This window comes from Gouania willdenowi, chromosome 3 (genome assembly GCF_900634775.1).
Source record: "Gouania willdenowi chromosome 3, fGouWil2.1, whole genome shotgun sequence".
NCBI classification, from domain to species: Eukaryota; Metazoa; Chordata; class Actinopteri; order Blenniiformes; family Gobiesocidae; genus Gouania; species Gouania willdenowi.
Genome location: NC_041046.1, coordinates 12,509,916 through 12,522,375, shown reverse-complemented (window position 1 = coordinate 12,522,375; position 12,460 = coordinate 12,509,916). Strand labels below are relative to the sequence as shown.

The following is a 12,460-nucleotide window of genomic DNA, read 5'->3' as shown; positions in this document are numbered from 1 at the left end:
CTGTGTGTTTTTAATAAGGGGGGTGGGAGAAACTATTTACTCATACTTAGAGCTTGAAATGCATTAATTAGGTTTATGTAGTGATCTGTATCACTTTAAAATATAAACATTTTTACATCAAATACTCAAAAAGCTCTACAAACGTTAGAAAAAATATACTGTACATAGATAGATAGATAGATAGATAGATAGATAGAGTAGGAATACTAACCTGTGCATCATCTGGATTGACTACCATATACCAGACTCCACCTGCAGGTGGTGGATCACAGACGTCCTGTCTGACAGGAGACAGCACGAGAAGCTGGGAAAAACTATCTCTGCTTCTGGGACCATCAGCACTGGATCTCCTCAGGGCTGTGTTCTCTCTCCTCTGCTCTTCTCCCTGTACACCAACAGCTGCACCTCTTCTATATATATGTATATATTTATGCTTTACCTTTTATTTATCTCTTATCCTTTAATTGTATCATTAATTATGATTATTGCTTCTGGTTTGTTTTTGTATTTTTTTCCCTGTTCTTCACACCAACTACCAAGTCAAATTCATGCTGTTTAAACTGTACATGGCAAATAAAATATTTCTGATTCTGATGACACACATGAATACTAGTCTATTTGGAACTGCACAAGATCAACAGGACAATACCTGCCTTTATAAAGAACTCCATGGGAATGTGGAAGAACAACCTAGAGTTGTATTTTTTCCAGTTAGTTGTCTACAATTAATTGTTGAACTGGAAATAATGATACACACATTGAATTAATATGAGTAGAATTACCAACTCTTGCATTGACAATATACAGCATGAGAAACTCACCAGCAAACAAACATCACATTGGAAGAGACTCTACAAGAGCTTTTAATTTTCTTCTGCCATGCGAAATTCTTGATTCTTCCCCACCTCATTGTAAATAGAGCTACTTCACTTTTAAAAATGTTTTGTACATGAAGCTGTACATTACCAGATCACAAAGCTTCCTACAAAACACACTTTATACTACAAACGTTTGTAGTAAAACTCCTTGGTTATATTCACAACTATAAAGCACTCAGAGAGCTCAGACCTCTGCCACACCATAGCGGTTTCCCTTATTGCATTGTCAACTAAATGCTACAGAGATATTGGATACTCTGTTTATTTGTAATGGTGATTTTCTTACAGATCTGGATGAAAATTGGTTGGGTGATAAAGGAACCAATCCAACATGTCTGAATCAAATTTCATAAATATTGGTCTGTTACGAATCATTTTTAGATTTTTTTTTAAAGTGATCCAGATTGGAGATATTGCTTGAGATCATCCCAGAAATCTAATCACTTAACAAGCAATCTGTTCCTACAAGGAACATATGGGGACATTTTCAGCATTTTTAGCGTTGTTTTGTGTTTTGCTGGTGAAAGTGTAGGATTTTTTAGGTTTTTTTAAACTGAGGGAAATAAACAAAAAAAAAACAACAAAAAAAAAACAAATCCATCCCATCTTTTGTAGAATGATGAAGAAATTCAAATTCATTGTGTTATGTTGCACTAAAACAAAGAGGACATCATAACAGTATCACAAAATTTTATGAAATTATGAAAAAAACTCTAAGATCATACCATGGTGCTGTCATTGCTGTCAATAAACCCCAAAGCTCAGTAGCTTGTATGCAATGACATTGCATACAAGCTACTGAGCTTTGGGGTTTACTGGTCTGGCCCTCTTCAAAACGAATGGGACAAAATTTAGTACTGAAAAAAGCTAATGTCCACACTTCTGGCTCTTTTGGTGAAATGTAAGTAGAGCTGGGCAATATTGACCAAAACTCATATCTCAATTATTATTATTATTATCATTGTTTAAATGTTGATATACAATATTAATCTAGATATTTTTAACTTTCCTTGACAAAAATCCCATCTGTAAAAGGTTATTTTTTCTTTGCTAAGTGTTGGGCCACATTGAATGACGCTTCAGGTGCAGCCTCAGCACCATTCACTGGTTTCGTGAACAACAATTGCTGCCGTTGCAATCCCACTTTGAGCTTGCTCACCTTAGCTGACCGCAGGCTGCTGCCGGAAGGAAAATCCCAGGCAAACTTCTTATGAAGTGTGGTGAAGTGCCACCCCAGATTGCCCTTCTTCTCGACTGCAGTGCTCATTTCGCAAATCAAGCACACACACACCTGTCTTTTACACTTGTGAAGAAATACTTTTCTTCAAAAGTGTCACAACTCTTGATGGAAAAAAAAAACTTTTTTTCTTCGATGGCCCTGCCTCACTCATTGTTTAGTTGTTTGCTAGCTTCAGTCCTGTTAGAATAAAATCCATGGAGCCGGGACTGGTGGCAGGGCAGGCGGCGGCCGGGTGCGGGGAGCCTCAGGAACACTAGCCTGACAGCTAGGGAACACAGGAACGCTAGCCTGGGAGCTAGGAGACACAGGAACGCTAGCCTGGGAGCTAGGAGAAACAGGGACGCTAGCCTGAGAGCTAGGACAAACAGGGACGCTAGCCTGAGAGCTAGGACAAACAGGGACGCTAGCCTGGGAGCTAGGAGACTGGCGGGGCTGGCCCTTCCTTTTGGACCGACCTCTACACCGTTGCAGGCTCCGGGGTCCTCCGGCAGCCAGTCGAGTCCCTGCGTACCTCTCTCTGACAGGATCCTCCTCCAAAGAAATCCTGCCCGTCCAGGCCTCACGGCTTAAATATCGCTTCAGGCTCCGGGGTCCTCCGGCAGCCAGTCGAGTCCCCGAACACACCTCTCCAACAGGATCCTCCTCCAAAGAAATCCTGCCCGCCCAGGCCTCACGGAGGAGGTTCTGGAAATAAAACAGTCTTTCTACAAACTTCTTCTCCGCTGGGTCCACTGGTGGCTGGTTCGTTCTGTCACAGTCCGGTGTGGGTGTGGACCCAAATGCAAGGAGAGACGGAGGCAGGATAGAGGAATAACGTTCGTGGAACCAGTCCATGTTTATTCCTCAAACAAACTTATTCAAAATCCAAACTCAAAAACAGGGGAGCAGGAACAGGGAGCAAGACTAGACACAACAGCACATGAAGAGGGAGACAACGAACCTGACAACATCATAACGAACCAGCAACCAAGGATGGTGATATACTAATAGCAATAATGATTAATTAATCATTTTTCATTTATTACTCCATTTCATGCACCTGGCTATTAATAACCACACACACACACGCCACCCTCATTTTGTTTTACATGTACAGTATATACTGTATGTATACAGGGCTTTGAATTAACTTTACAGATCACCTGCCAGCATGACTAGTAGATTCTTAAAGTTACCAGACAACCAGATTTTCCACCAGCCACATTTTTTTCCAGCAAAAATAAACTACATTATGAGTGCCACAGAATAGATTTAAGACTTCGTTTCTTTTTTAAGTTGATTGCAAAAATACAATAAAATGGTAAAAATATAAACATCTAATTTAAAAATAATGTTGTAACAATGCCTAAAAGGTGCGATATGGAACTTTGGGTGTGTCGGAGAAGTAAACCTTTTATGAAGTATATTCTCATAACTTAATAAACAAACTTAACTCAGATGAAAATTGGATCCCTGGAAGACTGTTTGAAGTTAGAAAGAATAGAAGTAATCAGTACCAAGAATTACTACAGTACAGTACAGTAGAGAATTTCTTCTACCTTTCAGATCCTTTTTAATCTACATTTTCTGCTGTGTCAGCAGCAGCCTTCCTTTTTTTGCAGTTCAGGTTTTTCAACACCCGATAAATATCTCCACGTTTGTTTGTTTTTTCCTAACTAATTGTACAACTCAATTTCAGATCCTATTGTTAGTTTTGTGCCGTTGTTGGTCTTCTCAGATAACAAACCACTATCACGCTAACTTAAGCACGTAGCCAATTGTTGTATGACACGTCACGACATACTGTAGTGTTCATGGGAAATGTAGGATTAGCACAACAAGTGTTGCCAGATACACATTACTTTTTCAAATCTAAACACACAAAAATCCTCAATCTGGCAACAATGACTTTCTGCAGCCTGCTGATTCAAACAGACGCAGTGGTATTTGTTTCATTCTAAAATGGCTACTAACACTACAATGTTACCAGCCAAAGTTAATTTTTACCCGCAATTGGCGGGTGTTAAATTTTAAGCCCTGTATGTATATATATTAACTGTAACTAATCTACTTCTGTCCTGTACTGTTTTCTATTTTTTTTTTTTTTAATTTTATGGTTTTGTGTCTACTTGTATTGTTTGTTTTGCAATAAAATCAATCAATCAATCAATAAAAAGGCCTAAATTCCAAATTAATGTTAACGAGACACAGGGCAGAGCTTAGACAAGCCTGCAGATACAAATAAATAACGTATAACATCACAAGAGCTTGTGATAAGAAATAAAGGCTAAAGGGTACATGGGGCAATACAATTTGGGAAACACTGTTCTGTGCTTTCATTTCAGAGTGCAATGACATAAAATGAATAAGTTTCAGTAAAAAACTGGCAAAAGTGTGGTGTTCTAAAACATTTGACCGGTAGTGTAAATACCTCAGAAATATGAAATTGTAACGGAAACTGTTGGACTGTACTCTATGAATAATATTTAACACCTGTATAATGTGATTTGTACAGTGGGATTGCATAAATATAAACGAGTAATAAATGTAATTTTATATAGGCGATATTGTCATTTTCTATATCGCCAAAAGAGAAAACTTGATATATCTTGAATCTCGATATATTTCCCAGCACTAAATATAAGCCAACAATTCTCCAATGCCAAAGTGGTGGCTGTTGTGGTGTTTATAAGCTTTGACCTGCTGTGTATGTCAGTTACAGTGAGTGTGCATGTAGCTACGTTGGCACACATTACACAATCCTCTCTAAAGCCTATTATCCAATTAGTAGCACAGGTCGCCCTAGGCACGGTCAGCTCCCAATTAGGCTGGAGCACGTGGAGTGCTTCTCCTACTTAGACTGATGGAGAAGCTAGCTGGACTTTCAGGGAAGCAGACAACACTGTGTGGGTAAAAAAACAAAAACAAAACAGAAATCTGTTGGTGTGAGTGTAAAACGAGGGGCAGAAACATGCACGTCGTGGTGAGTTCCTTCATGCGATGCGTGGCCTTCCTGTTGCCTCCTTCCTGGCTGTGTGTGTGTGTCAGCCTGTGTTTGTGGGCTGGCAGTGACAGCACACACACGCAGCCGCGGTCCAATCCCAGAGCTCGGCTCGGAGCCACAAAGCCTCTTACATATGAGGAAGTAACAGTTCCAGTTCCAGCAGCTGCGGTACAAGCATACGGTAGCCCCTGCCCGTCGCTCTCTTCCACCGCAGGCTGCGTCTCGCTGGGTGCTCGGGGCTCCCCGCAGGCCCGGCTCAGGGTCGGGGGATTCTGGCGAGCCGTGGAGCGCGTCTTCGGAGCCCCTTGGGTTCTCCTTCGCCATCTCTGGTGCCCGAAGCGTCAAGCAGCTCTGCTCAGCCCGTACCCTGTGTGTGTCTTCGAGACCAGCACTACTGAAGGGTTCCAGAGAGACGCTGCTGCTGCTGCTACTTCCACTACCGCGGGAGGGAAAGCACCGGGCGGGACCACCGCCACTCTTCCCAGGGACATGAGCGGCTCCGTGGAGATCCCTAGTTTGAGCCCTGCGTTAGCGTCGGTGGAGCGAGGCGTGGATGAGGTAATAACAGTGGAGCAGGTCACCCAAGAGAGAGGCACGGTGACCATCACTGTGGCCATCCAGGCTGCGGAGGACGAGGAGCCCGAGGAGGTCTCACACAACCACCTGGACTTCCTTGGAGGCAGCTGTAGTGAGGACGAAATCGGGAGACATGATAAATCCAGGTTTGGGTCGTTTATCTTCCTAAAATTAAAAAAAAAAAAACCATCTTAATGTTCAGTGTAAAGGTAAGGTTTGTGTGGCCCAGGGTGTGCCTTTATAAGTCAAGTCTTTGGAACATGGAGGACCATCATGGAGTTAGATATTTAAGATGGTAACAATGTTCATACCTCACAGCTTACCTTTAAGGCATACAACACAACCAAAACATCATCCTAAATGCATTTTGGGGATTTCTGTAAAATATTCACAAACAATTGTTCTGTGTATGACTGCAGTGGTTTCCAACCTCTTTCCTATGTACCCGCTTTTTGTCATTACAGGTGTTCTTCCTTTAAATATCAGCATCTGTGTATCAACGGGTTCTCCTAAACTCCTTCCTTAGTCTAGAACAGTGTTTCTCAAAAGAGGGTACGTGTATCCCTTGGGGTTCGTGATGACACTACGGGGGTTAGAGAGAGATTGACAAATATAGGTCTTGGTCCCACCTCAGGCATGGTATGACCGGAAATGATAAAAACTATAGAAGTAAATCTTTTCAGGAGCCACTAAATCAGGGTTTTTCAACCTTGAGGTTGGGATCTTATATGGGGTTTCTGAAAAATTGAAATGGGTTTTTGAATTATTTTTTTTAATTCTTTAAAACAACACACACTTTGTGAAATATGAGTTCAAAATTAATTAAAGGGAAAAAAAATATTTGGGGTTGCCAGAATTTCTTGATATCAAAATGGGGTCACAATCCCAAAAAAGGTTGGGAACCACTGCACAAAATACTGTTTATTTCCACTTATTTACAAAATGAGATTCTTTAAAATGTGTGTTATCACTTACTCATTCCAGCATTATGCTTATAGTTGTTTTTAAATAGTTTTTTTTTTTTTTTTTTTTTTTTTTAAGCAAAATGTTGTAGTTGGACAAATGGGGTACTTGGATTCAGAAATAAGACAAAAAGGATACTTGAGCAAAAAAAGTTTGAGAACCACTGGTCTAGAACATGGTTCCCCAAAACTCACTCCACAAACTCAAAATACTTTTCTACTCAAAATTGTCTCCTGATGGCAGAATTGATATAATGGCCTCTGAAGCATTAATTAATCCAGTTTCAATACGTCACAAGAAAGAACAGCATGTAATGGATAACATTATTTTTGTAGTTTTATCAAAATAAAAAAAAAAAAACCTAAAAAGGAACTAGGAAGGTTTTCCTGTGATTTTTAAAATGGGTCAACAAATGTTACTGAATTCCCCCTGCAATGTGCTCCTGAACCCCTGCGGTACACTTAGCCCTGGTTGGGAATTGCTACATTAAAGAAGAAAGTCATTATGCTGTTTGTCAATTTTAGGGGTTCCTGAATACTTAGTAAGTCATTTTTAAATAATTGTTATTGTTAGAGATTCTGATGTTTTTTTTAGGACATTTATCTTTAAATAAAAGGCTACATTTTAATTTTAAGGGCAATTGTGGAACAGTTGTTTAGCTCTGGCAGGATGCTGCAGATGGAAATGATGATGATATAGGTTTGATAGTTTTTTTTTTTTTTTTTTTCTCTCCTCCTCCCCTGGCTTCCTCTGATCATCTGGCAGCAGACCAGCAGTGGTGTCAGTTTACCAGGCAAAGTGTACAAACAGCAGGAATCCCTGTAGTTAGTCATTGGGATGCTAAAAGCACAGCAGATGAAAGTGTGAGGATGATTGTGAAGCGTAAAGCCATTAGAGTCACTCTAAGATGGTGGGGATGTCTGTCTGACCTGCTTTAAACCAGCGCCTGAGACGGAGAGATAAAGGATAGCACCTCACTTTAATCTCATTCTCCTGCGTCATGACTTGCTATATTTATCATCTGGCCTATAACTTAAGGACCCTACTCTGACTGTGTGAAAAAATAGTGAGTCAGTTATTACACATGTCCGGAGGCATAAATATCCTGTCTTATCTCCATCAAAGGGAAGCATTCAATATATCTGTAGATTGCAGATGGTCAGCAGTCTGCTGGTTTCCTCTCATTCCTGCACTATAAAGATTTACTTCAAACAAAATGAGCATCCCATTGTCTTGTGTGTGATCATCATAAGTGTGCCTCTGTTAGATTGCCTATGGGCATTGCCAGCTGTGTGGTCAGCTTGTGTGTTCAGGGTGTCAGGATGAGGAGGTGATGGCTGTGGGAGAAAAGTCATCTGTAAAATTTCATTAACACCTTTTTACTCCAATGTGATCGTTTTACCTGTCATCCAGGTGTTGGTCGGATGGCTCCTTTTCATGTTTTGTAGCAGGATTTCTGTTTGTGGGGCTCCACATTGTGTGTAGGAGGGAACAGATGTGACTCTGTGGCTCATCAGATGGAGATGCAGCTTGTGAACTGCTGCAGGGAGATGAAGTTCATGTCTTTTTACTCCAGCATGGTGAGCAGCAGGGTTGGGGTCAATTATAATTGTAGTTGTGTAATTTATAATTAATTCCAATTATGGCGTAATTGTATTGGGCAGTTGAAAATTGCCAAGTATATTATAATCGTAGGAGTTCATAATATTATTTTTAAAAATCCTTAAACTTGGCCATAAATTGAGATACAGTGCTCAGACTGGTACCAATGAACAACATTTCCTTTGAATGTGTGACTTTGACCTTCATTCAAGGTCATATTTAAGGTCAAGGTCAGTCTTCCTTTTTCCTGCATTATATAACTTGTCAAACAAATCCAGATACAGGTTGTCATGTTTGCCACTTTTCAGTTGCCAAATACATATTCACCTTTCGAATACAGGTCTTGTCTACTTATAATTGTAATTTTAAAAATCTGTTGCTGTTGTGATCATAATTAAATTGTAATTGAGTTCCGGTAACTAAGCAATTGTAATTGCAATGAAAATTTTATGAAAAATGTCAATTATAAAAAACTGGGGAACCATGTTACAGTTCTACACATATGTAGTTAATAGTTATTCAAATATATTTCATATCAAGCTTTGCCACATTTTACCATTAAAAAAAAAAATCATATCTAGGGGTATACTGACACAAAAATGGCTGACACCCACACCAAAATCATTAAAACCTATATTTTCCTTGATTAGGAAGCCTAACAAGGTAACCAATAGATAAGAAATAGTTTTTACTGTATTTTACTTTAATTTTAGTAATTGTAATTGATTTTCTGAGGATAAAAAAATTATTGTAATTGGGGAAAAAAAGCTTGTCTCAGTAATTGTACTTGAACATGGGTCATTTAAAACGCAACTGAAAATGTAATTGACCTCAACCCTGGTGAGCAGGGATGGCAGGATAGTGGTTTATCCAGGCTTCCAACGTCTATCAAGCCTCTGGCTTATTGTTTAAACACATTTATAATAGCTTTATTGTTTGAAAGAAATTCAGCTTGTTTCATTAAAGATGTTTTTGACCATCTATTGTGTCCACCCACCCACATACAGCGGTGCTGGGACCAGTGGAGGGGAGCTGGAGGAGGAGAGCTGGCAGCCTCCAGATCAAGCACTCATCCAAAAGCTGGTGGCTCAGATTGAGTACTACCTGTCCGACGAGAACCTGGAGCATGATGCCTTTCTGCTCAAACACGTCAGGCGCAACAAACTGGGATTTGTCAGCATCAAACTGCTCACCTCTTTCAAAAAGGTAATCATTGGTGCAACTTTAAACACCCTGCTGGGAATCTTTTAAAGAGCAGGCTGAATCACACGCTTGTGTTTATGTGCAACGCTTCTCCACATGTGGCCTTGATTGCTGCACACTCATTACAGTAGTCATCAACTCAAGTGTATTTTGGTAACACATAGACCATTTTCTCCTTGCTGCACTGTATGAAATATCAGTTTTTGAATCTACTATAAATATAAGTAACACAGAAAGACAAATTTCTTTGCGATAAGTCAGAAGTTAGATATTTGATACCAAAACCATCATTTGGCTCCTCAAGAAAAAATTCCAAACCCCCATTAAAGTCGGTATCATTTAATATTTTGGACACAGCCATTAGTTGAGCATTTGAATAAACTAATGACTTCTGACATTTGAATGTGCAGTGACATAGTGATGTGAGTTAAATGGCAATGGCCTGTCTGTTTCTAGTAAGATTAGCTTTTGCCTTTTTTGTGTTCACACATTACAATTACATTTAGCAGACACTTTTCTCCAAAGCGATGTTTAACATGAGCATTTTGTTAAGGGATTTGCTTTACGTCCTGTATTGAAGACCCAGGTTTGAAACGCTAACCTTCGATTACAAGCCCACTTCCTTAACCTTCATTCCACCACCCCATTACTTCTCAGCAGCTGTCCCTTAAGCATGTGCCTGCATAATTCTGGCTTGTAATAAATAAATAATGTAGATGCTCAAATCTCTCCAAGTATCACTTTTTGAACTAACAAATTTTGAATTAAGGTGAGAAATATTAAACGGGAGTCTATTGCGCGTGAAAGACAGGCACACACACGGTTCATTATTTTCTTAATTTTTTCTGAAGGGTCAATGCCATTATGTTGAAAATGGTTTTTGAAATTCAAGCTAAATACCACTTCAATTTTGTACCTTTAGTATTGGTTACTCTATCTCCAAGCTTCATCCACTTTGTGACAAGATAATTTGTTTTTGGCAGGTGAAACACTTGACTCGTGACTGGAGAACTACAGCCTACGCTCTAAAACACTCCAAAGTCCTTGAGCTAAATGATGAGGGCCGTAAAGTGCGACGTAAATCGGTAGTACCAGTCTTTGCATCAGAGTCCTTGCCGAGCCGCATGCTGTTGCTGAGTGACCTGCAGCGGTGGCCAGAGCTGGCTACTCTAACAAAGGATAACGAAAGTGGCGAGGGTGGGGCCACTCAGCAGGAGCAGCTGATGAAGCTGCTGCTGAAAGCCTTTGGAACATATGGAGCTATTGCCTCCGTCAGGATCCTGAAGCCTGGGAAGGACCTGCCGGCTGACCTAAAGAGGCTTAGCGGTCGCTACACTCAGCTGGGCACTGAGGAGTGTGCCATTGTTGAGTTTGAAGAAGTTGAGGCTGCAGTCACAGCCAATGAGGCTGTTGGGAGTGAGGATGGAGGGGTCAGTTTGCTGGGGTTGAAAGTGGTCCTGATTGGCACCAAGCCACCAAAAAAGAAGGTACAGAAAGAACGGCCCCGTGAAGAGAGTGGCATGCGCAAAAGCCGCTCACTCAACAGCAGAGTACGAGAGCTTCAGTACCATGGGGATGATTCTGCCTGCAGCTCCTCAGAGACCGAGAGCACCCCCACTTCTCCCAGGCTGACGAGAAAGTCTCAATCCTGCAACAAGCTTAGTCCCACAACTGCAACCATCAGCTTCCAGAATAATCACCTGAGTCCCAGTCTGTCCCCTCGCAACAGCCCGTGGTCCAGTCCCCGGGCCAGCCCTTGTCCTCAGCGCAAGTCTCCGCACTCTCACAAGTTTCCCTTAGCCAGTGAGGGCAGACTGAGCCCTGAACCGGGGCGTCGCTGGGCAGACTACTCCTCAGACAGCAGCCTCACCCCCTCAGGGAGCCCGTGGGTCCAGCGACGCAAGCAGGTGGCATCTCAGGAGAGCAGTCCGGTGGGCAGTCCCATGATGGGCCGAAAGATCCAGAATGCTGATGGTCTGCCTCCAGGAGTGATGAGGCTGCCTCGAGGTCCTGATGGAACCAGAGGGTTTCACTGTGTCTCTCTTGGTGAGAGAGGAAAGACTGCCGCTACGCAGACTTGATATGCAGAGTATCCCTATGCAACCCCCGCCTCCAAACCCCCTCTTGACGTACCGCTGTATGTTGGAAATCTGGCCGCGTGGCTCAGCCCCCGTCCCACAGTTAAGACTGTGTAGATATATTTTTGTTGAGTGCATCAGTTCTCAGTCTTTGCTATATTTTTATACAACATTTTGAGTTACCATTGTAACATTAGTGATTTACTAATGTAAATTTCAGTGAATGTAGTAATTTGGTATTGGGTTGAAAGAAAACTTGACCACTGGAATGGAAGGCATCGCCTCCATTACTTTACAACACGTTCTTGGATGACTCAAAGCAAGAATTTCACCTTTATTTTCCTTCATTTTTTAATTGCCAAATGTCCTCATCTTGTGTGTAAAAACAAAAAAGTAAACTTGGCATTGTCTGTGACTGGTGTATTGAAGTGTAAGTAGACTAGATGTACTGGATGGAGATGTCACCATACGCCTTCTCAGTATTTGTCTTGGTGTGAGCTCTATCCCTGTTCAGAGGCCATAATCATGTCATCGTAGACTCTTGGTTTTTATTTGACCTTTTTTAGTTTCTTTTCATATGCTTTGGCACTTGATTTGAAAGGGTCTGCTGTTGCCCTGTGAATGTTTGACATGCTTTAATTTATTTTTAAATTTATACTTATTTGTTTCCATCAGTCTAAACTCACCATGAGGTTTGAGGGATGTTCAGGTTGGGCAGAATGGATGCTCCCAAGTTCTTGCCTTTACATCTGAGCTGGGGTATTTGTACGCTGCAACTCCTAATACAAAATAAATCACTAAAATTGCATTTTGGCCTCATTATCTGTTTGATGCTCATCTTTTGGGGAAAAAACTGCAAGATGAGGAAATGAGTGGGATTATTTTTTTGCACTCTAAGATTAAATGTAAAACTCAAAGCATAAATTGGCTTGTGGCA

At 41.0% G+C, this 12,460-nt stretch overlaps 1 protein-coding gene across 1 annotated transcript; it reads left to right on the top strand.

Moving 5' to 3' along the window:
* The first annotated feature begins 4,847 nt into the window (after nt 1-4,847).
* Nucleotides 4,848-12,331, top strand: larp6a (La ribonucleoprotein 6, translational regulator a). Its single transcript, XM_028443250.1, has 3 exons — nt 4,848-5,823; nt 9,250-9,448; nt 10,429-12,331. The coding sequence occupies exons 1-3, from the start codon at nt 5,069-5,071 to the stop codon at nt 11,524-11,526; spliced, it is 2,052 nt and encodes a 683-aa protein (XP_028299051.1). The 5' UTR covers nt 4,848-5,068; the 3' UTR covers nt 11,527-12,331.
* The last annotated feature ends 129 nt before the right edge of the window (nt 12,332-12,460 follow it).

Bases quoted from the DNA above. Each gene is read 5' to 3' on its own strand.
- larp6a (XM_028443250.1), top strand. From the start codon at position 5,069: ATGCACGTCGTGGTGAGTTCCTTCATGCGATGCGTGGCCTTCCTGTTG. The intron at 5,824-9,249 runs GTTTGGGTCGTT...ACCCACATACAG, and splicing joins GGGAGACATGATAAATCCAG to CGGTGCTGGGACCAGTGGAG. The intron at 9,449-10,428 runs GTAATCATTGGT...TGTTTTTGGCAG, and splicing joins TGCTCACCTCTTTCAAAAAG to GTGAAACACTTGACTCGTGA.